At 35.6% G+C, this 26,743-nt stretch overlaps 2 protein-coding genes and 1 long non-coding RNA gene across 5 annotated transcripts; 2 read left to right on the top strand and 1 right to left on the bottom strand.

Annotated features, from left to right (window-relative positions):
* Positions 1 to 1,237: 1,237 nt before the first annotated feature.
* Positions 1,238 to 13,729, top strand: LOC568645 (probable polypeptide N-acetylgalactosaminyltransferase 8). Of its 3 annotated transcripts, none has more exons than XM_073942994.1 (12): positions 1,238 to 1,318; positions 2,987 to 3,081; positions 3,172 to 3,397; positions 7,733 to 7,899; positions 9,166 to 9,349; positions 9,448 to 9,645; positions 9,971 to 10,085; positions 10,705 to 10,890; positions 10,996 to 11,133; positions 12,731 to 12,826; positions 12,909 to 13,076; positions 13,472 to 13,729. In XM_073942994.1, exons 3-12 carry the CDS (start codon positions 3,300 to 3,302, stop codon positions 13,604 to 13,606), a joined length of 1,485 nt encoding a protein of 494 aa, XP_073799095.1. In that variant the 5' UTR covers positions 1,238 to 1,318; positions 2,987 to 3,081; positions 3,172 to 3,299; the 3' UTR covers positions 13,607 to 13,729. The 3 variants fall into 3 exon arrangements, with proteins under 3 accessions (XP_073799095.1, XP_073799094.1, XP_068073617.1); XM_073942993.1 differs by lacking the exon at positions 1,238 to 1,318 and adding an exon at positions 2,761 to 2,853; XM_068217516.2 differs by lacking the exon at positions 1,238 to 1,318 and having other exon boundaries at positions 2,901 to 3,081.
* On the bottom strand, positions 3,080 to 6,272 carry LOC141380944 (uncharacterized). Its single transcript, XR_012400350.1, has 3 exons — positions 6,085 to 6,272; positions 5,846 to 5,976; positions 3,080 to 5,697 (listed from the first exon to the last, which is right to left on the bottom strand). It is a non-coding gene; the product is annotated as an uncharacterized lncRNA (long non-coding RNA).
* A 1,891-nt stretch (positions 13,730 to 15,620) lies between the features above and the next one.
* ribc2 (RIB43A domain with coiled-coils 2) lies at positions 15,621 to 23,367 on the top strand. The gene is made up of 7 exons (NM_001243149.1): positions 15,621 to 15,835; positions 15,917 to 15,998; positions 16,476 to 16,787; positions 18,857 to 18,975; positions 19,082 to 19,309; positions 22,672 to 22,838; positions 23,097 to 23,367. Exons 1-7 carry the CDS (start codon positions 15,719 to 15,721, stop codon positions 23,173 to 23,175), a joined length of 1,104 nt encoding a protein of 367 aa, NP_001230078.1. The 5' UTR covers positions 15,621 to 15,718; the 3' UTR covers positions 23,176 to 23,367.
* Positions 23,368 to 26,743: the final 3,376 nt, after the last annotated feature.

Raw genomic sequence — 26,743 nt, 5'->3', positions numbered from 1 at the left:
TTCACGTCCTGAAAAAATCTAAATTTCAAGAGCTATCTAGCCCTTCCCCTTAGGCCTACACCTTCAAGCTAAAGAAAATTGGGACACCCCTACCCCTTCAGCTAAATGCGCAAAACGAGGAGTAGGAGTGAAGGGAAAGACTAAGAGGTAGAATTGGGATTGGGCCTTAGACCTTCTTAACAAATCCAACTTTTAGTTCAAGCTTCTACTGCAATGCTCTTCTAGCTAGGTCTCTCCTCTTGCACTCTCAAGCCTCTAAAGTTGATCCTGTAAGAGTGCAAATGATCATATGCATTTCTTTATATTGCAAAACATGTTTTTTCTCCAAAAAGGTTCATAGAGATGCCAAAAGCAGATGCTGATAAAATCAGGGCCTGGCTAAGATGTGTGTGTACAAAATAGGTGGTAAACCTTGTTATTACTCTTTTCCTTATTTGCTTTTAACTGTAGACCATGACTATGCAAATACAGATTAATGACAACCTCCGTTGACCTCACAGGGTCATACAATCACAATGCTGGATTTGAAAGGCCCCATCTTTTCAATCCCGCCTTCCAGGGGGAGGATAAAAAAAAATTCTCATCGAAGTTGAATGTGTAAAGGTTGCTTGTGGGTTAAAAAAAGTTGCTTGTGTCCCTGCTTGTGTCATAAGGGCAGATAAAAATGGTCGTTTTGTAAGCAAAACACCACTGAATGTCTGCAAGGAGAAACAAAGATGTCTGTGAATCAACTTGGTTGAGAAATATTGCAAACACCACACTGATTTTTTTTTTAATTAAGTCATCTTGTTGCATTGACTGAACTTAAAATGTTTAGTTGACGGAGATAAATATTTGACACATTACTGGACATTTTACTTAATTTATTTAAGTTATTTTTATTTTAGGTAGCAAAGATTCTTTTTAAAATGTTAACTGTGAACTTAATTTAGCAGGTTTTCCTTTTAGGAATAGAACAGACAACAAAATACAGATTTTACCCTCAATTTAGCATTTACTCACAGTGTACTTACAATACAATAGTTTTTACAAAACCACTTCCCCCCCACTCACTTCCCTAAACCCAACCGACAGTTTTGAAAAAGCAATCCACAAAAAGAAAAGCCCTCGCCTGATTTTTACCACGTTTTCACATTTTACCACATTTTCACCCTGTTATTTACTTGTTTTTTTGTTTTGTTTTTGTGGCATCTGTTTTTCTTACCCAATTTCTGCAATCGATCTTCGCCGGATTTAGACCCCTTCATCATGGTCAACTCCTGTCTGTGTCTCAACTCCGCCAACATTCATGGCAAGCTAAATGGACACACTGGTAACAGTGGGTAACAGTAAGTTTATGCACGCATGCTGTAATTTGCTGTTTTACTCCATAGAACTCCATATAAAAGTCAGAAACTTTTTGCACTGGCCAGTCTAAAGGCTTTTATAAGTTTACACTCACAGATTTTTGACAACAGAATATGGAAAATGGTTTTCACTACATTAATTATTCCATGGTGGGGCGCCACGCCAAAATGTATCCCGCCACGGCTACATTACAGCTTTTCATTAAAAGATAATCTCATTTTTTTTAATAGCAGGTGATAATTGCATCAAAACATATTAAAAGGGAAGTGAATTATAGCGCAAACTTTTCTGTTATGTAGTAGTGCTGTGCGGTATTTTTGTTATTTGCGTGTTGACTATCTGGCTGACTGACAGGTGTGTGATGCGTGAGGCCAGCAAACACGACGTATAACCGTTTTACTGCATTAATACCGCTCTGTAGGTCTATTGGAGACATTAATAAATATTCTTAGTAAATCTAATACATGTTGGAGATATACTTGTTACATAAATGCACTAAATTGCACTTCAGCAGCGTTAATTTGAGAGCGCACAAGAAGATCTGCGCTTGAGCAGCATATATTTGTGGGGGTGTGCAAGACGTTTTGTGCACGTGTAACGGAGGCCAGCTAGTGTGTGCTGTGCAGGTAAACCTCACTCCTCTGACCTCTAAAGGTGCTCTAGCGACAGATGCTAGAGGCCATGGTCTTTAGCCTCCTTGGTGGAGCAACCGACTCCCATGCGGAAGGTCGTCGGTTCGATACCAGCTCAGAGCGGGTTGGGTGGCGGGGTTACACACGAGCAGAGGAAATGGCGCACAAAGAGATTAGCATGTTTGTAGGCTATTACATAAATGCAATCTTGACTTGTAATACTGCACTAGCGACATAACGCCACAGGTAGTTGGTAAATCTGTTGGAAAAAATCCTAGAGAAAACACTGTGGAATATTGGTGTGCTGTCAGGGGAGATGGCTCCGACCTCGGAAAAACACCCTACCTTGTTTTATTCCCCTTATCAGGATAGAGAGAAATAGGGTCCGAGCGTAGTGTCTCCAGAACGCTCCACTTTCAGATTTAAGTAGGTATAGGTTCTAATAGTGTGGAGTTGGGATGACATATTTGGCTATTTATAGGGGTTTTGTCTTGAGCTGATAGGATAATAAAATAAATGTCTGTAATGAATTAGCCTTGTCAGACTGATCGTGCTCCTCCAGAAATTTGCTTATGAAACATCACTAATGCTGCCAGCTAATGATCAACATTAAAAATTTTATTTAAGTTTTACCTTTTACCCAACAGGAAAAAACACCAAAAATTTAGACGCAAGATTATTTGGTGTAATGGCTTTGCAATAAAAAAATGTTGTTATAATGGAAGTCAATAGGGCGAAAAACAGCCATATACATAACGGCAGGGTAGTGAATTTGAACAGTACACAAGAGCTAACCACTCCCTTATTTTATATCAGACGCTTCTTAGGAAAACTGAACACCTTTGTTGACAGACAACTTCATGGAGAGACATTTGTAAAATTCATAAGGATTTTTCTTATTAATCACGACCACAAGGATCTTTATTGAACATGAGAATTGGTGCAAGAGTCAGTGTGTTAGTTGTTGGTATCATAGTTTACAGTTTTGTGTACTTGTCTTTTTTCAGACCAGGGGAAAACAATAAAAGCAGGTTAAAAAAGCCAGAAGATCTGGAAGTTCTTCAAAGACTGAAGAGAATAGAAGACCAAGTTCATAAAATAGGTAAGTGAACAGATTCTATTTTTTATTTTGATCAGACAGTGAGAAAAATGTAGAAATTGTAATCAACAGTTGTGGACTTTATTTATTCAGCTAAATTCATAGAAGTTGATGAGGCTGTCGTAAAACAGAAAGATACAAAGAAAACGAAGGTGAAGAAGTTATATCCAAAGTCAGCTCTTTTTAAAATCTGGGGAGCTGAACTGACAGAAGAGGAACAGATGGAAGCAGAGAAACTGTTTCAGGAGTTTGGATACAATGTTTTCCTCAGTAACAGATTACCATTGAATAGATCAATCCCTGATACTCGAGACCCCAGGTAACTGTTTTAACAACTTTTTTTTTTTTTGCTTAAAGTGATATTGAATATTGAAGCCCGATTTCATCAAGTAATTTAAAGTAATGAAATTGTGACTTTTCATCTGACAATTCATTTTTGCCCCAGCAATCATTTTATAATTGAGAGAATGACATATAAACTCTTAATTGTGAGCTAAAAAGAGTATAAACTGTAAAATGTACAACTACAGAAATTACCAATGATTTAGTTTTATTTGTTTTGTGGCAGACTCAAGCTTCTATGACTTATTTCTGTTAAGGCAAATCTAAATTTGTAGTCTTCCCTTTAGAAATTTTATGCTCAACATATCGTGTGTAAATTAGTTACAAAGTAACTATAGTTACTATAATTAAATTACTTTTCTGCTGTTTAATTTTTATGTAATTTATTTACAATTACCTATAATATATTTGCCTTTTGGGCAGCACAGTGGTGCAATGGGTAGCGCTGGCGCCTCACAGCAAGATGGCATTTCTGTGTGCAGTTTGCATGTTCACCCCATGTTTGCGTGGGTTTCCATTGGGTACTCTGGTTTCCACCACAAGTCCAAAGACATGTGCTATAGATATTTCCAGTACTGGGTTGCAGCTGGAATGGCATCCGCTTCGTAAAACATATGCTGAACAATTTGGCGATCATTCTGCTGTGGCGACCCCTGATGAATAAAGGGACTAAGCCGAAGGAAAATGAATGAATGTAGCAACAGCCAGTTAGCATTGATTCAATGAGAAATAATATGTTGAGCCAACTGCAAACATCACGTCTCCTCAATCCTGTTAGTGCATTCATTGAAACAAAACAGGAATGAAGCCTGGAGATGACAAAAGGGGTGAAAAAGCAGCCAAAATATAGTAACAACTGACCGGGAGCCAGGCATGACACAGGACAACACAACAGGGACCGACTGGGTTACCGAAACTGAAAGAATGTTGAAAACTGAAAAAATGTTAAATGTTGCCAAAATGTTCTGACAAAGAACTGCAGCAGAGAGGGAACTAAATGGAGGGGGATTACAGCGAACAAGGATAACAGGTGAGTGAAATCTAGGCTTAATAAAATAATAGGAGGAAAATGGGAAGATGCTCGGAGACATGCCAAAGTAAATGTGCAAATAGAGAGCGATCAAAACATACCATGTGCTATAAGACAGGTAAACAATTCTGAACAGATGAAAACCCAGGGGATCAGACAGAGGACCTGACAGTAAGTATGTCAGGTAAGGTATTTCAGTAAGTAAGTATGGTGAAGAGCCATATACATTGACCAAGTACATAGTGGGGAGCAGGAGTCCCATAATAATCAGCCACTGCTTTCATCTATCTACTAGCCTGGGCCAAGGCTTCCTTAGCTTTTTTCCAAGGGCACCGATACGGTTGAACAAAAGCCCAGGCAGACAGAATTGCAGCTTTCGGGTTCCTGTGAGGAGAGCAGAGGTGGTTGATAGCCAACAAAGCACTGGATAGTTGTTCGCACCAGGAGTTAGGATTATGGGTCAAATAGCGGAGAGCATGTTCCAAATTCTGGTTTGCTGGCTCAGACTGCCTATTGGGCTGGGGATGGAATCCTGAAGATAGACTCATAGAGGCCCTGATCTGTCAGAAAATTAATTCCAAAACTGGGAGACAAACTGGGGTCCCCTATCTGAGACCACATCAACCAGAAGACCATGAATCCGGAACATGTGATCAACCACCACATGTGCAGTCTGCTTGGCAGAGGGTAGCTTAGGAAGAGAAAATAAATGGGCCGCTTTGGAGAAGTGGTCCAACGTGAGGATGATGGATTTCAACAACCTCTAATTCAGGTAGGCTGGTGACAAAGTCAAGGCCTAGGTGTGACCAGGGGCAGGAAGGTATGGATAAGGGGTTTCTTGACCCTGGCCTGTACGAGAGTGTAAAGTTGAAACATCTGAAAAGGAAAGACCAGCGGGCCTGTCTAGGACTCAGCCTCTTACTCCAAGTTCATGTGGTTCATCCAGACATCAGAAGGTTGAACTGCACTCTTTTCCGGTAATCCAGAGCCAGTCTGATTGCCAACAACTCCTGATTATTAATGTCATAATTACATTTTGTGGAGCTCAAAAGATCCGACATCGGAGTTTCCACCTCACTTATAAACTGTCATTCAGGATCTGGAATAAACAAGACCGGAGCAAGTGCCTGGGAGGAGCTCATAGAATCGATGCAGAGGCAAGGAGGTGGCCCGGGATTTTCTGAACACCTGAACAGACTCAGATCATGGTATTCTGCTGGGACTCTAGTCAGACCCGCTGAGTTCACCTGCAAAACAGGAAACATTGCAGATCAAGACAAGGTGCAAGACAAGACCAACTCCAAGACAGAACAGAATTTCCAGACCAATTCACATGAGGGCCAAGCTGCACCAATCAGGGATGGCTCATGGTAATTGCCTGATAACAAGACTTACAGAGGGAGTAGCATGAGAAATTGTAGCAATCAGGATACCCTCTAGAGAACAGGCAAGGATGGGCTCAGGAAATTGAATGGCTGGAATGCCCCTCTGGATGGCCACCAAGCTGTTCATGAAGTTACCTTCAGCTCAGAATCAACCAGGGCAGAACAGGCATTAGCAGAATCAATATACTGGACCAAAATTGGCAGGAGGGAATGAGAGGAAGGGGACTGTAGTAGGGTAATAGCGCTCACCATGATCCCCTGTCTAACTTTGGCTTTTGTTCGGCAGAATGCAGCAAAGTGTCCAGGTTACTGTTGTTTCTTCTGGGGTGTTAACACAAGTGTCCCACTTGCATGAGTTCAGGGTCAAGAGCAGCCGCAAATGTGGAAGGTGAACCAGTGCTCTCTACCCTCTCAAAGGAACAAGTTAGCTTATGCTGGAGCCAGTGACTGAGGCAAACCTTGATAAGTAGTGCCAGATTTATGAGGTCATCAAAGTAGTATGGCAGCTAATGAGTGGCAAGCTAATCCTGTATGTCCTCTTCCAGACCAGCACAGAACATTTATTGGCTCACCCCTTTGTTCCAGTCACAAGATGCTGCCAGGGTTTTTAAGAGGATGGCATACTCATTGACTGAGCAGCAACTTTGATAAAGGCGAGCGAGCTGATCCACAGCCTCCTATCATCTAGAAGACCGGTCAAAGAGCCTTATCCTCTCCTGCCATAGGTCATTGAAAGAAGCACAAGAGGGGGCTCTGGTTTTCAAACAGACATTCCCATTTGCAGGCCATTCCTGTAAGAAGAGTTACACAAAGGCCACCCTAAGCCCAGTTTACACTAATGCGTTTTAGTTTTAAAACGCATAAGTTTTGCTACGGTTACGCCATCCGTCCACACTACGCCTGAGTTTTCGAGAGCCAAAAAACTGAGCATTTTTAGAATTGCTAGAGAGGCCGTTTTCATTCTAAAATGCTGCAGCTCCATCTATTTGTGGATGGGGGAAAATTGAGACATCTGAAAACGGAGGTGGGGCTGCTGAGATTCGCTACCTGATTGGGGCTTTTGTGTCATTGCGTATTCTTCCCTTATTCATCAAGCCCCTATCACATGACTATACCACATGGCTTAAACGCTACCTGAAGACAGCAGACTTCACTGTAAACAACAACATGGACAGAGAAATGGGAGCGTTGTTTGCACTATTGTCTGTTTTAGGCACCATTGTGCAGTTATTCATTTGTTACGTTTAGTAACAACTCGACCTCGTCTTCTGTCCACAAAAATACCTCTCTTGCTTTCTTTGCCATCGCGTTCATTGTTCAATCCGTGTTTGTTGACTAACAATCGAGCGAGACACATGGTCACCTGATATACGTTTTTGGGGGCGTAGTGTGGACGGAGATATGTTCAGAAATGCTAGGTAAAACGCTGGTGTGGACGCGGATAATTTTTGATCTGAAACGCCGTTTTAAAACTAAAAGATAAAAATGCCGGACATAAGTTTGGGTCCCCATCATACAGTGGTGGATTATTGCAGAGTGATTCAGACTACTGGCAAAAAAAATCCCAAAGTGGTCTCTCGCTGGAGTTCTTGTATGCGAGTAGTAAGTTCAGACACCTGATTGGCAAGGAATTCCACTTCTCTGCTGGTGTTTGTGAGTCAGGTTTCATGTTGGCCCAGAAGCACCCGATAAATTACTTAATAAGTCACTAAGTTACTTTTTTAGAAGAAGTAATCAGTAAAATTGTTTAGATTTATTTAATTGTAATGATGTAATTAAATACTTTTTAAAGTAACATATACCCAACACTGTATGCTGATTATGTACTTGAGTAATATTTGTTATTATTTTAAATCTTATTAAAAATGAATGGCAATAAATGTATTTAAATTTGCAGATGTGCTTTGAAGATCTACCCTAAGGACTTGCCAAGCATTAGTGTAATTCTGATTTATCTGAATGAGGCTCTGTCAGTCATTAAAAGAGCCATTCAGAGCATCATTGACAAAACTCCTGCTCATCTGCTAAAGGAGATCGTCCTGGTAGACGACAACAGCTCCAATGGTGAGTTTTACACTATGTTTTATGTTTGTTATAGTTTATTTATTCGAGCAGTAAATTTAACATGTTTTAAAATATATTTTTATTTTTTAAATAGTTTTGTCAGTTTATGCATAAATATGATGCTCATAAAAAAAGTAAACTTATTTTATTTTTAAATATCCCAATGGGCACCTTGATGTCAAAATGACATCAAACTAGTTCATTTCACACAGTGATACCGGTAAATATCCAAAAAATTTCCAAAACTACTTTACCGGTAAATTAACAAAAGCACTGTTCACACTGGCAAGGGCGTTATGGAATGTTTCTGGAAAAGACTATTCACACATCTATTCCAAAATACCAGTAAACTCTGACATCATTAACCAGAAATGACCTCTAAACGGCTGCGCTTGTACATGTATTTGTAAACGATGAAAGCATATAGAGGATCACTTTCACCTGTCGAGATGTACATAATATGTGTGTGTGTGCTGGCTCTCACCAGCTGCTTCACATGCACACACATCATGCAACTGAAGGAAGCAGAAATTAAAGGTAAACAAACATTAAGGTAAACAAATATTTACACAGTTGGCATTAGGAGGGAACATAGAAATGTTATCTGACTAACATCTAGCAGCTAAACGTGTCTGGAAAAATATCCAAAGGCTTTTATTTTCATAAACAGCGTGGATGTGAATGCATCTGAGTGTTCTGATCGGCTAAAGTAGACGTCTCACATCAGCGCTTTCTAAACATGTACAATCTTTCGTTTGTGTTCACGCAGAGCAGCATTCCGGCAAATTACCGGTTATGTTACAACTTCTCTTTTCATAAAATTTAGCAGTGTTTTCAAAAAGGTCCATTACAGACTATTACTGTCAATTTTTAGGAAAGGTCTGTATGTGTGAAAGGGGCTAATGACTTCAAAAACATGTCAAAAATGTGAATCGATTTGTTGTCAAAACCTTGATGTCCATTTGACATCAAACATTGATGACCTTTTGACCACCAAAATAATGGCACAAAAGTAATGTTAGAAAAGTCTGATTTATCTGAAAGATTCAATTACAATTTTTTACTGGATTTTGTATCCATACAATGCATGTCTAACCAAATCAAATTGACGTCTAACATTGGAGTCTAAAAACACATCAAAACGTTATGCTTTTTGACACCAATATTACACTAAATCTAGTGTTTGTAAGCTTTGATGTTTAAATTTATGTTTGTTTTGATGAAGAATGACAAATTTTATCTCACATGTTCCTCTTTTCTTGGCAGAGGATCTAAAATTGCCTTTAGATGAATATGTCAGTCTATTTAATAAAACCAAACCTGGATTAATCAAGAAAGTGCGACACAAAAGGCAGATGGGTCTCGCAAAGGCAAGAATGTCAGGCTGGGAAGCGGCCACAGGTCAAGTGGTCGCCATTTTGGATGCCCACATTGAAGTTCATAAAGAATGGTAACAGAATATATATATGTATTGGCTACATAAATATAGTTTTGGTTGCTGCTGCGATGATCATTAATTAATTAATTAACAATTTGACTGCTTTGTAGGGCAGAGCCACTTCTTACACGAATTAAAGCAGACAGGACAACTGTATTGTCACCAGTGTTCGACAAAGTGTTTTTTGACACACTGGAGGTTACTAAGTATAGTCCTGCTGCTCATGCGTTTAATTGGAACCTTTGGTGCATGTACGAATCCTTCCGACCAGAATGGTACAAACTCAAAGACCCATCAGAACCAGGGAAGTAAGTGGGGCAACTTCTTCATCTTGTTAAACAGTTTTGCTTTTTGCAGTTAATTTTAAGTACACTCTCAGTTTGACATTTTTAAAAGTAAAATGCTGTGCTTGATCTGCCAAGTCAAAAAATAACCAAACCAAACAAGCTTATCGCCAACACAATGGGACTAATAAATAAATCTGTGTTTTTAAACAATTCATTGACTGAGTGACAATTGCTAGCTCTATTTCGCAAGATGTCAAAAATTGTGATTTAATAAATAAGCTTCAGATTGTGGTTTATGATTCACAATTCAAGTAAAACGTGCAGTTTCTTTTTTCTGCACTTTTAGGAGTCCCTCAGTCATGGGTATCCTTGTCGCTGACCGTCAGTTTCTGGGAGAAATTGGAGTTTTGGACGAAGGAATGACAATTTATGGTGGTGAAAATGTAGAACTGGGAATTCGTGTAAGTTATAACTCCACAATATGCATATAATTAACACAATATTGCCAAAGGTTATGGTACACCAATCCAAATCATTGATGTCAGATGTTTTAATCACTTCCATGGTCACAGGTGTATAAAATCAAGCACCTTGGCTTGCAGACGATTCTACAAACATTAATGAAAGAATTGGTCACTCTCTTCAGCTCATTGAATTCAAAAGTGGTATTTTGATTAGTTGCAGCCTGTGCAATGAGTCCATTTGTGAAATTTTGTCACTGTTATTATTATTATTATTATGCCAAATTATTATTAGCAAATTATTTATATATATATATATATATATATATATATATATGTGTGTGTGTGTGTGTGTGTGTGTGTGTGTGTGTGTGTGTGTGTGTGTGTGTGTGTGTGTGTGTGTGTGTATGTATGTATGTATGTATGTATGTATGTATGTATGTATGTATGTATGTATATATGTATATATATATATATATATATATATATATATATATATATATATATATATATATATATATGTGTGTGTGTGTGTGTGTGTGTGTATATTTGAATATATAAAATATATATATATCTGTCATATATATATTTGATCAATATCTATAAATAACTAAATTAGGTCTGGCTCTGTGGTGGGAGTGTTGAAGTGGTGCCGTGTTCAAAGATTGCGCACATTGAAAGAGCACATAAGCCTTATTCACCAGATCTCAGCAAACCCATGATCCGAAACGCATTGAGAGTGGCTGAAATCTGGATGGATGAATATAAATCCAATGTGAATATCGCCTGGAATCTGCCTCTGAAGGTAACAGTAAACATTGGTTCAAAGTTAGCTTGAGATAAGATAATATTAACAGCGTTGTTTATGACTATTTTATTTGCATTCTGATCAAACAATTGTTTCCTAAAGGATCATGGGATTGACATTGGTGATGTGACTGAAAGAAAACAATTACGGGAAAAACTCAAATGTAAACCCTTCAAATGGTATCTGGAAAATGTCTATCCTCAACTTGACAGATGGGACGATATAATGGGTTATGGTGCGGTAAGCAACAAAGATACTCAAAGTCTTCTGATGAACACAGATTGCATCTGAAGCAGAGTTAATGTTTCCCTATTATACTCACTCATTCACTTTCCTTTGGCTTCTCTATTATATTTTTGATACAGTATAACCTTTCGTCTAGTTTGCAATTCCTTGATTAACAGCTCGCGATTCATGAGGGATTTTATGCTTTCTCTTTGCATATAAAACCCTGATTATTTCTCCAACATCCTTTGATGGCCAAGTTCATTTTATTGACATTTGTAGTAGTTTAAAGCATATGACTTTGACTGTGTTAGTCATGTTATAATAACCAGTAATCTTTTTCTGTTATTTTACAGATTTGTTTCTAAATATATGCAGTAATATCTTACACAGTTAATTGTTTCAAGGTACTATAAATGCCAATAAAAGTCACATTGTTCAACGTTGCATTCAGATTTTAACATCAACAGTTGTCAGACAGACATAAAGGTCCAATAATACAATTTAAAGAATTAAAGATTAAAGAAATTGTGAATCCTGGGACACGGGCAGCTATTAATTAACGGATGTGACCTTAAAAACTTCTAAAAGTCACCAGCAGTGATTAGTGTAGTTTACCCCAAATGACGGCTATTTATATGAAGTGTAGTTTAAAAAACAATTGTACTTTTACAATAATGTACAGTTTTAGTGCTGTACTTTTACTGCACTACTTTCAGCTTGTGGTCACCTACTTTTTTTGGTCTTGTCTACAGTGATTAGCTAAGTAGAATAATCAGCCCCATCCAATTAAACTTTACTTGCCAAAACTGCATCAGACAGATCAACCTCAAGGCACAGACACTATAACAATGCAGCAAACTGTCCAACAAGGAGCAAAATCATTACACACATTGACTGAGAGACTGTTTAGACGGCATATCACTGATAAGATGATTACTGTAATGCTCAAATAGCTGTAAATGCACTACAGAATATTACGTTTTCAAACACATGCACAAATAGTATGCATTCTATCAGTGCTGCATTTAGATTTTTAATCATGGTTCAAAGTGAATAACCTAAGCGTTTACATCATCAAAGTTAGAATTTTTGCCCCTTACACAGATTTTGCTCTACATGAAATGCGCCAATCTGCTTTCAGTTAGCTTATTATCACAGCATATTTGAATGTAATGTGTTCTCACATCAAGCTGAGCTCACGTTTTTAATTTAAAGCCCATGATTGGTATATAATTAACTTACATTTAGAAACATTCTTAAAATAATACTGATATAAACTACAGTTTAAAATTATATGGTGGAATAAGTTTCACAACGTAATACTCACTACTCTTGACTACTTATAAGAAATGAACTACTGCTTGTGATAAAATCTTTGGCAAGCAATGGCACTTTTATTTGAGTATGAGTTTTCAGTACTCATTCCACTTCTGGTTGAGAATAGTCCCAGTCTCACATCCAGTACAAGCTAAATTAGCTTTATAATATCAGCTAATGGTCTTGAAAAATCTAATTTTACCCACAAACGTAGTTTAATTAACAGATAAAAGCCTTATCCATCTAAACCATGAACTATCCGTGAATGGCTATTGTTTATTTTTCATGACAGTTGGAGAATGACCTTTTTGAAAACCATTGCATTGATCAAGGGCCTGTTCCTGGAAGTGTGCCTATTCTCTATGGGTGTCATTACTACAGCCCTCAGGTATACTGTATTTATTGTAAAATAACGTTTTTGCTTTGAGTAAAATCCAAAGGACATTTTTTTATTTCAACTTCTTCCACAGCATTGTTACTACAGACTTAATGGAGAGATCTATGTTGGCGGCATTAAATCTCACACTTACAACTCTAACCGTTGTCTAACGGATCCTGGTAATGGAAATATGCCAACTTTACATAACTGTAAGAATGCCAAGCAGAAAGGATTGAGTATTTACTGGGACTTCACTCAGGTATGGTTCTTATGAGTAGAAAATTATGTTTATATAATAATATGAAATATTATATCTAACATAACATAATTTACAAGCCCTCATTGAGAAATGGCACGAAACACATTTAAGGAGTCATAAATTTTCTATAATTCACAATTATGAGAATTTTCTATTATATTTAAAGTACTTTTGGTACCATCTTGGAGTGTGAAATTGATTGGAAAGTATTTAAATTGAAATTTCCTGCAAATTTCAATTTTAATCTCTGATTTTGACTTAGATTTTAGGGGAACTACGCTTTTAATAAAGTGTGTGGTGAATCTCTTTTGCCAAATATATTAACATAATTGTAACGTGCATTGATATGAGTAAAAAATTTCACTTTTTTTTGTTTGTTTGTTTTTCACATTTAGGGAAATGCAATAAAAAACAGAAACACAAACCGATGTCTTGAGATCGGCCAAGGACCGAACTCTGATTATGCTCTCATTCTGCAAACATGCACAGGACAAACATGGACTATACAACATGTCATCAAAGATGTTTAAAAATTAGAAAATGTGTTAGGGTACAAAGTTCTTATCAGATGTGTGTGTATCTGTTACAAACATAACCTGACAGGTGATGGTCTTTTTTTACAATATCAACTGCACATTAAAAATTAAACTAAGGTCTGTGTCCAGTAACAAAAACAAAGAAACATTCTTTTTTTTTTTTTTTTTACATTTCAGTCACTTTTTCGAGGTATAATCAATTCAAAATGTTCTTTAAAGGTTTTCTAAAAACACAATGTAGAAAAATGTACAAAAATGATTCAGTGATAAAAGGTATACACTTAAAAAATAAATTTAAAAGTGACAAACTTTTATATGACCGCAAAACCTATAAAAAGGATCAAAGATTTAAAATGTTTTATTATAATGAAAACTTTGATCCTTTTATAAGTTATGTCACATTTTAAGCTACTTTAAGTTGTAAAACAGTACACACAATATGTTTACACATATGTTGTAATCCATAATAAAACAATATCCAGTAACAATAAAAAAACTGAATCCTCTTAATCTGCAGGACATGTCAATGGAAGCATCAGTAAACTATTATGTGAAGTTTATCTATAAACTTGTGTGATTCCAAGGACAAGGCATCAGCTTGTCTCTAAACAACCATGTGCAAAATTATTCAACCAAGAAATGTTACTTTTATAGAGAAGGTTTTTTTTATAACCTCAAAAATGTCACCTTTGTACTGGCATCAGTAGTGTTTGGTTTCATACTCTGCATTGAAATGTCTTTTCTTCTTTCATCTGGTCCACTTGCAAGTCTTTAGCAAAAAAAAAAAAAAAAAGTAAAAAAAAAATTGAGGTCAAACTTTTGACGAACATTGTTTGTCTCTTAACATCCTCACATGTTCTGGTAAAACACAAGTCTGAATAAAGCTGCAAGACAGTTGTTTAATGTCTTACTGTACCCATGGACTTTATAAAGTGGTAAAATTATATTCCATGTACCTTTTGTGAGACATATTGATTTGTTCATATCTACCACTATGTGTAAATGGGATAGTTTACCTAAAAATGTAAATACAATTATTATTTACCGTCATGTCGTAACAATGAAACCTTCATTCATCTTCTTTAGACAAAATATGAGCTCCCTCATCCTCCATAAACAACAGTCTTGACTCATTCAAAGTGAATTGGGGTCTGAATCGATGGTCTGAAGTGGATAATTTAACTGTAAATTTAGTATATTTGCATGTATGTGTTAAAGGGGGTCACCTTAAAATGAACATTCTGTTAGGCTAGTTACTCGTTCAAAATCCCTAAAACCTTTAATTTTCAGGAAGACAAATTTAGATATTTAGAGCTCTCTCATAAAACATAAAAACAAAGCATATGCCTTCTATAATTCAATATGAATATTTTCAAGCTATGAGTCTTTTTGTGACCACATAAAACAAAAATGATTTTATTCAAGTTTCAACTCTGAGTATAGGGCATGCACTCACCTACATCTTGGATGACATGAGGATGAGTAAATTACAGGGATATTTTCGTTTTTTTAATTTAATTTTATTTATTTATTTTTATTTAATTTTTTTTGGTGACCTTTAAAATACCTTTACTTTATGTAGTTGTAGGCTAACAGCTTAAGCTAAGCAAGTCTTTTTATAGGTTTTTTTTCACGCTGTTTTTTGCTCTTATAAATTCATGACATAAACAGCTTTGTCGAATACAGTTATTGACAATTATTTTGACAATTATGATAATTATATGATAACATCGCTGTGTTACAATTATAGCCTAGCCTAATCGGCTAACTCAAAAATATTAAATTTCATGGTGACAATACAACTTTTGGGTTATACCACGACTTTTAGATGCAGTGGATCTTCAGAAAAGCTTAGAAGTGTAGATTTTTACTCAGTGAGTCGGAAAACTTTGATTTAAACTATCTTTATGTGCGGTTTAATGTATATGTTATGCCTGTGACTATATTGCAGAAAGAGAATCAAAAGCTAGAGGGCGCTATATTTTCAAACACGTATTTTCAGTTTCTTAGCAACCCGTTTGTTTGCCCCTTGTCTGGTGACAACTTGCGAGTCGATTTATAAACGTGTCATTATATTGCTCGTTATATCGATTTATAGCGGTTATAATGAACCAAGTCGAGCATCTGTCTGACCGAGTCGCAGCTGTTCACCTCGACAGAAGGAGAATCAGGGAGCAGAAAAGGCAAGAGAGGATCTTTAGTGATAAAGTCCGCACTATTGGAGTGAGTTTGTTTACTTAATAAGCTTTATACAGCTCGAAACTACATATGCAGATTCGTTTGACACGTTTTTTGTTTTGTCAGGTTGATATAGATGCTCTTGGCCAACAAATTAAGGAGCGAAGAGAGAAAGAGCAGAGAGAAGCGAATGAGCTGAAAGTCTACGGTGAGTTCTGTGAGGACAGTAACCAATATCGAGCTATGAATAAAATATTCAGTTATATATTTATGGATGCAGGTTCTGTTGTCAGAAAACACTTAAAAACTTGCAATATCTTTTTATTTTTAAGTTACAATTATTTGTTTTAAATGTCCATGTAACGTTAACGTTAGTGTGTATATTTAATTTGAGGCTTTGATGTAAAGAAAATCATATAAAGGAAAATAAAATTTGAAGAAAACCAATTATTTTTATTATATATATTATAATATAGTAGTTATATAATATAGTTGAAGTTATAGATAGATAGAAGCATAATAGTTAATATATAGTTACAAGAAAATTTGTAGTATATTAAATATTTAATACATATACTGTATTGATAAGTCACAGAGGAAATATAAAAACTACATTATTTTGATAATAATGAACTAAGACTGTGATTAGGTGGTTTAACAAGCTGGAACTGCTCTATGTTTCTAGCGGATGACCTACTGTGCAGTGATGGTATAGCCTGTATCCTGGAACAGCGGCAGAAGAAAGATGAGCGGCAGCTGAATAAGGACATTGTGCAATTCAGACAACAGTTTCAACAAGCCAGCAGCCGGAGAGAGTTCGATCTAAATGATCCGGAGCTGCTGAAGAAACAGGAAGGGCAGAGGATACTGCCGGGACTGGTTGGAGAAGATCTGGGCCAGAAGAACAGGCTGAGGAAACAGCAGGAGCAGCTCTACTCATGGACGACACAGCAAAAAGAAGAAGTGGAGAGAGCAAAACTACAGCGGAAACAAGAAGGTCAATGGGAAGCCCCTTAATCTAAAATGTCAAAAATTATTTGACCAATTATTTAATTATTTAGGGATGTTTGGTCCTAATGTTGAAAAATCTTTTTAATTTCTATATAAGGCAGAGAAACAAATACAATATATGTATTTATTCGCAATTTCAAAATTTGTAATCTTAAAATATATGTACTAATTGAAATTCCAATCCCTAATTTCACACATTTACTATACTAAACACTAGCTATGTCATGTTGTTCAATCTTGCAAAACTAAAACTCAAAAATAAAAAATAAATAAAATAATGATTAAATAAAAACTATAATAAAAATGTGATGGATTAAAATAATAATGTAAAACTAAATAAAACTGTTACAGGGTGCCCGCAGGTCTTAAAAAGTCTTAAAATGTCTCACATTTCAAAAACGGAATTTTAGGCCTTAAAAAATTCTTAAATTAAATGAAATATTCTCTTGTAGGTCTTAAATCATTTTAAACAACTCTTAATTAATGTTCATGTGAAACTACTCAATCAGGCAAACACTCATCCAATCACCAGGAATCAATCACAATAAAAAAATTATTCATTTTCCTTCAGCTTAGTTCATTTATCAGAGGTCACCACAGCGGAATGAACCACCAATTTATCCAGCATATGTTTTACACAGTGGATGCCCTTCCAGCTGCAACCCAGTGCTGGGAAACATCCATAAACACTTATTCACACACATACACTACAGCCAATTTAGTTCATTCAATTAACCTATAGCGCATGTGTTTGGACTGTGGGGGAAACAGGAGCACCCAGAAGAAACCCAGGCAAACAAGGAAAGAACATTTTAACTCCACACAGAAATGCCAACTGACCCAGCTGGGACTCGAACCACTGAGCCACTGTGTTGCTCAATAAATTATTTAACAAAGCTGTATTTATAAATAATATTGTAATAGCTAATTAAATAGTTTATAAATAATATGGTTTAATTACATTCTTTACAATCTATGCATTTATAGACCATACAGTATACAGTAGATTGAGAACAATGACCTATATATACTATTGCGTCTGTATACACAGTTTATTATTATAGTTTTTTAAGTTTTTCTTTTTTTTAAGTTTTAAATAATTTGCATGTATACAACTAGGATTTGTTTACTTTTTACATTTGATGCATTATTTAAAATATGTGGCTAAGAAATAACTAATACATTTTTTTAATGGGGCTAGTATAAAACGTTTTCTTTAGACCAGGGATGCTAAAAGACCTTTGATTTGGCCCACCGTCCCATCTGAGAAGAGAGTGAGAATAACGGAGAGGCGAAGATCGTCATTTCTAATTTGACGTAACCTACAAAACCGAGCTACAAAAAAGCACATTTCAGTTAAATGTTGCAAATGAATCTGATTCTTTAAAATGTAAATAATGTCACTTGACGTATCGAGGACTATGCAGAAGACATCAGAGAGCAAATCAAGGCAAAAAGTCATGGTTAGAAAATGAACCTGGTTTTGTTTAACTGTAATAGATTCATTATAATATGGAAAAATGTGCTGTATTATAAAGCAATGTGTTCTAGTTATATTCAAATATTATTAAATAAATTAAGCAATTTGCCATGGCAATGTTTAATTACCTTACCTACTAGTCTGAGTCAAGTTTGGTTTTTGGCCCTTCATAAGAAAAAGTTTGGCCACCCCTGATCTAGACCAACTGGTCTATTTGAAATAAAAAATCCTTAGCATTTAGCCATTTATAGGTTTGAAATTCCATTTATAATGATCTTAAAAGGTCTTAAAAAGTCTTACATTTGACTTGGTGAAACCTGCAGAAACCCTGTGTTAATTAATTAAAAATGAACTACATAAATATCTGAGTAATATTAAAATAACAAGCAAGATCAATAAATTTGATGACTGGATTTTTAAAAGCAATGCCAAATAACCTAATAAGCTTAAATGGTTAACTTGTGTGTTTTATAATATGTTTAATAAGAACATTATTTAAATGATCTTAAATCTACTAAAACCATACAGAATCAAACAGTATTACACTATTTTTTCCCAATGTTTGTTTCACACAGAGAATCAATATGACCAAATCAGAATGTCTTTGGACAGCCGAGCTCTCGAACTGCAGAAAATGGAGGAACAAACCAAGCGAGACTTACTCATCGCCACCAAAGACTTTAACCTTGCACTGGTGAGACAAAATGGATGAAACAGCTTTTCTATTTAAAAAAATAACCTCAGTAGTATCACTCATGTGTCATTTTCCATTGTTCCTTGCTATATCTTGACTTACAAAGGCTGCAGAAATCACACATCGACGTCTACAAGAGCACCGCGAAGAAGAAGAGAACAACCAGACAGAGATCTACAACCAGCTGAACGGAGACCTGCTGATGGAAAACCCTGAGCAGAATGTGAGCGTTCTGGGTTTGTCTCGTCTGCGCAGAGACTGTTACAAGGGAATGAGTCCTCAAGAGCTCCAAACGTACACACAATACCAGCGGCAGCAAGCAGAAGACAGAAAGGTAAGCCAGAGAATGACTAACTTTTATTGAATAATAACTCACATAAGGGCTGCACGATATTGGAAAAATATGATATTGCCATATTTTATTTTTATGTGATAAATATTGCAATATAAATAGATTCACAAGATGTTTTAAATAGCTCTATGTGGCAGTTTTCTGGGGTGTCTAACAGCATTTAGGTAAAAAAATGGAATAATCACAATGCAAAAAGTGCTTTTCTTCCTTTGCTTTGTCTTGTTTCTTGTCTAAATGTCTACAAATTCTTTGATCAAGTAAAATAATCATGTTTTCAATTCAAAATGTAGATATTTGGACTAGAAACAAAGACAATTTTTTTTTGCATAAATGATATCAATTCTGTTTAAATTCAAAATTAAATAAATCAATGTTACACCTCCAAACATCATAATTTTTTGTGCTAAAATGTTCTAAACTCACATGAAATGCTCATTCACTGGCCCTAAAATCACATGCAACTGATAAACCTTAACTCTATTATGGTTATCCTTGGTCAACTAAGCTCCTGGTCAACTATATTTCAGACTCAACATTGCATATCTTGCGATTAGACTATTGCAGATGTGTACATTGCGATATCGATGCTGACTTGATATATTGTACAGGACTAAATCACATCAAATATTTTAAATTAGTGGTCAAACTTAGCATGTTAAAGTGCAATAGAATGAAAATCTGCATATACTTAGGCAGGGGCAGCTGCAAGATTATACTCAAAGGTATGCACATATCCAGCACCACCCTGCCCCATCATCCCTTATTCTCATTTCAATCTCAAAAAACACTGATGCATGCTGTCAAAGGCTACATTATTTGAGGGCATTGTCGTGAGTGAGACCGAGAAAATGAAAGCACATCATTGTTTCTTAATCTTACTATAATTTTTGTTGGTCAGCTATCTACTAGATAAACAAGAATAACGAATAGGTGAAGTGCTTCAAAACCAGTCTCAAACTCTTTTGGAAGGGTGAGAGAACTCAGAAACTCGTTTTGAGAATGAAGAGGTCTGCTTATTTGTGCCAGTCTGTCAGATAAAACTGTGTAAACCACCTTGAATGGTAGGAGTTCCATGCGAGGAGGCTGCACAGCCACAGGCTGCACCTGGTCTCCCTTCCGTATGGGGAAGCAATATTTGTCTCATTAGTTTTAGGCCTTTGGGCAAATATCTCAATTAAGTTTAGCTGTTTTAAAGAGAGTTTACTCATTTTGAACCTTGTTTTAAACAATAGCTCTCTGAATTGTGATTTTTAGTTTGTGGAAAACCGCAAGCAAAACTAAAGCAAACAGATTCCAACCAGAAACCAGCTCTCAGCTCTCAAGTACATACACACTTTAAAACACACAATCACACACCTTTATTTATTCTCATTCTTTATTACTTTGTCAATATATCGTAGTGCATACTGTTTAATAATTAATTTAAATTATGTAATAAAAAAATTAATTAAAAAGTGGCATTAATTCCTGCCGTCTCATGGTAGGTACGCACACTGCTTACAGCTGTACGGCTGCAGGCACCACTGTACTTAGGCATATCTGAATAATAAGAGCTCAGTACATGGTTATGAAATACCAAGAACCACATTTTTTCCTCTTTCTCATGTAAATCAGGCAGCGTTTGATTGGCCATAACATTATCTAATAAGATTACAATGATATTTTTTTGCACATATTTTAAAGTTCATCTAAGCTTGTATTATACCTAGGCCCAATCCTAATTCTTTTTTTTACCCCTACCCTTTTCCTTTTGCCCTTGAAACCCAAATTTACTCTTAAGAAATGTGACACCACTACAACTTCCACACACATCATCGCAAGCTCTAACGTCATATGACATAGACGATGGCCGCCTTCAAGATAAAGAGAATTGGGACATCCCTACCCCTCGTTTTGTGGATTGAAGGGGTAGAGGTAGGGGTTTCCCAATTCTCCTTAGTTTGAGGGTGTCGGGCTAAAGGGAAGAGCTGGAGATTTTAAAGGACCACACTAGAAACCAAGAATACACCAACTACATACAGCTGAAGTCATAATTATTAGCCCCCCTGTTTATTTTTTTTTCCCAATTTCTGTTTAAAGGAGAGATTTTTTTCAACACATTATAAAAAATAATAGTTTTAATAACTCATTTCTAATAACTGATTTATTTTATCTTGCCATGATGACAGTAAATAACATTTGACTAGATATTTTTCAAGATACTTTTATACAACTTAAAGTGACATTTAAAGGCTTAACTAGGTTAATTGGGTTAACTAGGCAGGTTAGGGTAATTAGGCAAGTCATTGTATAACGATGGTTTGTTCTGTTGACTATTGAAAATAATTAAGCTTAAAATGGCTAATAATTTTGTCCTTAAAATGCTGTTTGAAAAATTAATAACTGCTTGTATTTTAGCCGAAATAAAACATATAAGACTTTCTCCAGAAGAAAAAAAAAATATTATCAGACATACTGTGAATTTTTCTTTGCCCTGTTAAACATAATTTGGGAAATATTTAAAAAAAGAAAAAAATTAAAATGGGGAGGGCTAATAATTCTGACTTCAACTGTATATAGAATATAGAATAAGGGCTAAGGCGTAGAATTAGTATTGGGCCTTCCTATGTATACGGGACTCTTATTTTGAAAACTGGATAGGATTTAGGGAAGAGTAAGCAGCTTCATGCATGGCCACGGAGCACATGGAGTGGAATATACAAATTATAATATGTTAAATTATTCCCCAAAGAGGTGTAAAATATGTTTAAATGTATATTTGTTAGTTTAACGTGTATATTGTGAAACTCCTTGCAAATGGTCGAAATGAGGCAACAAACACATGTTGACCACAGAGTATAAATGTTTAAAGCATGTTTATGTCATATCCCTCAGCTCTTCATGAGGGATTCAGTCATTTTTCTGAAGTTAAAAGTGATGCAGATTAAAGGATCTGAAAAATAACCTGTTAATGCAGATGTTGATATTAATTCCTGCCTGTGTTTTTATATATGTTATGTTAAATACATCTCTGTAGGACCCATTTGTGATGTATAATTAAAACTTATCCTATATTTTATCCACAACACAACTCAGGGGAAAACTAGGTTAACTAGCTGTGTAAAAGCTAAAATAAACCTCTCCACCACTTAAGTTGAATATATTGTAACTTAACAAGTAATCTACACATTTTTTTTTAAATATTTTGACTAAAGAAGTATGACTATTTTGCACATGTGTATTACAAAGTACATCACACTTTATGCTGTTCCAAAACTTTTTTTTACTCCATTATCTCCATTATCCATTTTTACTCCAGTAATTCAGATACATTTAAATGTTAAAAGTCGAATAAATCTGTGCAGCGAGCCAACATGGAACAACGACAGAAGGATCTTCAGGAACATCAGGAACGCATGAGCTCAGCTCGTGCTGCATTGCTGCTGGAAAGACAACAAGCACGCATTAATAAGGAGCTGCGCAGAGCAATGGACAATTCCAACTCACAGCTGGCTCATATCCATGATGCTCGGTGGGTTAAATTGATTTTGGTTGACTAATATATATTAAGTAAAAAAATATATATATACAAATAAATATACAAATAAATATACAAATATATATATATATATATATATATATATATATATATATATATATATATATATATATATATATATATATTTTTTTTTTTTTTTTTTCTAGATTTTTAAAAATTACCAAAATACTGTAATTAGTTTTGTGAATGTTATTTCTGTTTATCATTGTGTAACACTGTTTCCATTCACAGGAAGAAACATCTTCAGGATGTGTACACCAACATTCCAGACGAGCGCTATTATTCCCAATTTAACACCAGCAGTAGATAAATGTTTCAGAAGAGATGATGAATCATTTTACTTGCAACACCGTAAAGTGTTCTGGCTGGGCAAGCTTTGGGAGAAACAATTATTATTTGATCACAGTGAAGATAACATTATGTGGACTATTACTGTTGGTTTTTGTGTGTAAAAAAAGTGATATTTCTGTCCTGTTTGAGCAATAAATGAAAATTGAGCAGCAAAAGTTCACAGGTCCTGTTGATAGATTTTATTTAATCCCAGAAGGAGTAATACCCTGCTGAAATTCAGCAAGGGATGTAATATCTGGCAAATAATTGCAAGATATATCCTATATGAAATACACTATATTAATTTACAGTTTATACTACAATTAAGTGCATTTATACTGTGGATATTATAGTATTTACAACATTTTCTAATAAATGCTACAGATAAACTGTATTAAATGCTGCAGCATACCTTATTTTTTACTGCAGTAAATCTGTATAGTAATATAATATTGATAGCTTGAAAAAACCTAACTAATATAGTTGTTGTATTACCATGCTAACTATAGAATTGGCAACAAATAAATTATGTTATTTTGCTATAGTATGGTTGAAAAACACCATAGTGTTTTCTATAAATGACTGTAGAATTTTTTCAGGCTGGTTATCACGCTGTTCTCAGAAAATTAACTTAAGCTGGAGGAGTTTAAGCATAAATGTGTTTTGTTGTTTAAAGGGCCATGACACCCCCCACTTTCGGTTAAAGTCTACTTCAGAATTTTTTCAAAAGATGCATGATTAATGGGCGTGGAGCTCCGCGAGCATCAGGCAGGAGTGGGCGTAGCCAGCAGGGGAGAACGTGAGCGATCAACTGTTGTTGTCAGTTAGCTCACAAAATGAGACAAACCGTGAGGAGACGCATGAGTTTATAGTTTACAAAGTTAAAATGCGAAGAAATGAACAGTGATTTAATGCCCTGCTACATTTTTTATTCGTAATTTCATATCCACATAACCACAATTTATATCATTATAAAGATAAGTGTGTTCATGTAAACCCTATAAATGAGGACTTCTCCCTCAATTCCCAAATCCAGCAGACTCAGTGCAGCAGCTCTCCTGACCTGTCTATTTTAACCATTAGCCTTGCTGGTAATCTGGAGGATTTAGGCAAACACAGCAGCACAGTGATGTGTCTGAATGTGAACGAACTTCTGCTAAAAGACAGCGTCTGCTATTCTCTAATTCTCGTGCTGCTCTCCCGACAAAAATGCTAGCAGCACACACACAGCTTTGCTGTATGATCTGCCCTGACAAGATCGCGGGGAAAAACATGCAACAAACCCCGTGGATCATGGAAAAAAAGGCATATGAGCCTTCATGAACGGCTAAATACTGTGTGCCGTGGGTCCGTGTCTGGCAGGTCTCATGAATAATTAAGCAGCCGGCTCTTCTCATAGGATAAGAAAACTCCGCTATGAATAATAATGAGAAACCGACGCTTCATCATTGCACTTGCAGTTCTGCGCTACGTCGCAGATTTTGATCCCGCCCCAAAAATCATTTAAAACCCGGAAGCTGAAATTAGCTGACAAAGCTCAAAATTATCCAGTTTTCCCCACAATTAAAGCTGACAGGTGCTAACATTGTCTTAACTGATGCTCAACACACACAAATCTGTTAATATAAAAAAAAAAGTTCTCCAGTGTGTCCTGAACCTTTAACCAAGAGGTGACAGTATGACCTATATTTTAAAATACCATAGTATTTTAGATTAAACAACTATGGAATGTGTAGATAAAATTCCCATGGTAAATAATTAGAGTAGTGTTTTGAACTTTACTCTGGTAAATATGCCATAGTGAATTGCAACAATTTGGTCATTTGTTGTGGTGTTTGTACTACACTTAACTCTAGTATAATAACGAAATTACTAAGGAAATGTGTGAGTGTTCAGGGGCATTTTAGATCTCATAACCTTTAAAACAACCTTTATGACGTTGAACTGTTGTCTAAACGCAATATCACACTCGCTCATATATACTACAGTATACTAAAGTTTATTATAGTAAATCTTACAGTATAGTAAAGTATATTTGTGTGTGGGAATACTTGAATACTGAGGTATTTATTATTTTTTAAAAGCGAGGAGGAAGTGTTCTTCTGTGTATACTACATGGTTGAATAAAACCATTATTTTAAATTCGGCTTGTTTCAAATTTGATAGAACATTCAACATTGCAAAAATATAATAGAGTACTGGTGCATAGTGTTCATCTGCTTTTACTCTATCTCACCAGCAGGCGCCGGAAGCAAGTGTTTTACAAGACCAAGTAACAGGTAGAGAGAGAGAGAGCATCATTCATTCACTAAAAAAGTTTAGCAGATATGGCGTATGTTATCAGGCCAAGTGTATACACAAATTCGATTAATACAAACATGAAAGCAGCATGTACACCCACATGAAAAAATACTATGGTACATTGTAGCAATAGTGTTGGTGAACCATAAACTGTATTATACGCTTTATATTATAGGATTTACAACACGTTGTCAATGAATTCTGCCGCAAATTGTACTATATTAAACTGATAAACTGTAATAAATACTGTAGTATACTTAGTTTTACTGCAGTTTTCACTGTAGTGTATTGCAGGTATAATATACCCTACACTGTTAGACTTTACCAGGCTTTTTACAGTGCAATACTGGCAACACTGTTGCCAGCTACTCACTGTAATGGTTTGGTCACAGTGAGTAACTGGCAACAGTCTTGTCAGTTAATTACTAACTGGAAACTGCAGATAAGTACTTACTGTACTGTAGTGTTACAAATAACATCATTATACCGCATACACAATAATGGTATGTCATATTAAGTTATTGTACAGTTACTAAAATTAATCAGTATTCTTAAGTGTTATTAAATTAGAAAGCATATAGATTCTTCAGACAAATGTATTTTATTGTTTTGGCAGCAAACAAATACACAACAGAAAATGTATAACAGCATTAATGAAATCAGCAGGTATCAATACATTTTCTATTTACAATGAAACAAAAAGGTTCAATTAACTAACAACACATGCAGTGTATATACAGTAGCACAGGTGTCAAACATTTAAATCTCATCTAACCTATAACAGAGGGCCACAGGTCTGCACAGTTTAGCGTTAACTCTAATTAAACCTGATCAAACTAATTGAGGCTTATTAGAAGTCTACATGTAATGTTGAAGCAGGGTGGGAACTAAACTCGGCTGGAATTGGAACTGAGTTTGACAACATTTAAGCAACCACCAACATTTATCACAATCACATATCCAATAAAAGAAAAACAATATAAATTAATTAACAAACTTCATCCAAAGCAAAAAATAAAAAATCATTCAGCACTGATCCCCATGTTGTTCCAAACCTGTAGCAATAAAAAAAACTAAACAAATTACCTGATTTATGAATTTATTTAAGAAACACTTTATTCTAGAAATACCACTTTTACTTACTTCAATTGATGTTTTCCAGTCAACTTCATTGAGCCTCTGCAAAAAAAATATGGAAGTGCTGTTTAAGAGAGAGTTGTTTTTTTTTTACTTTGAAATGTATGTTG

Source organism: Danio rerio, chromosome 25 (genome assembly GCF_049306965.1).
Source record: "Danio rerio strain Tuebingen ecotype United States chromosome 25, GRCz12tu, whole genome shotgun sequence".
Classification (NCBI taxonomy): domain Eukaryota; kingdom Metazoa; phylum Chordata; class Actinopteri; order Cypriniformes; family Danionidae; genus Danio; species Danio rerio.
This window is presented reverse-complemented; position numbering and strand designations above follow the sequence as displayed.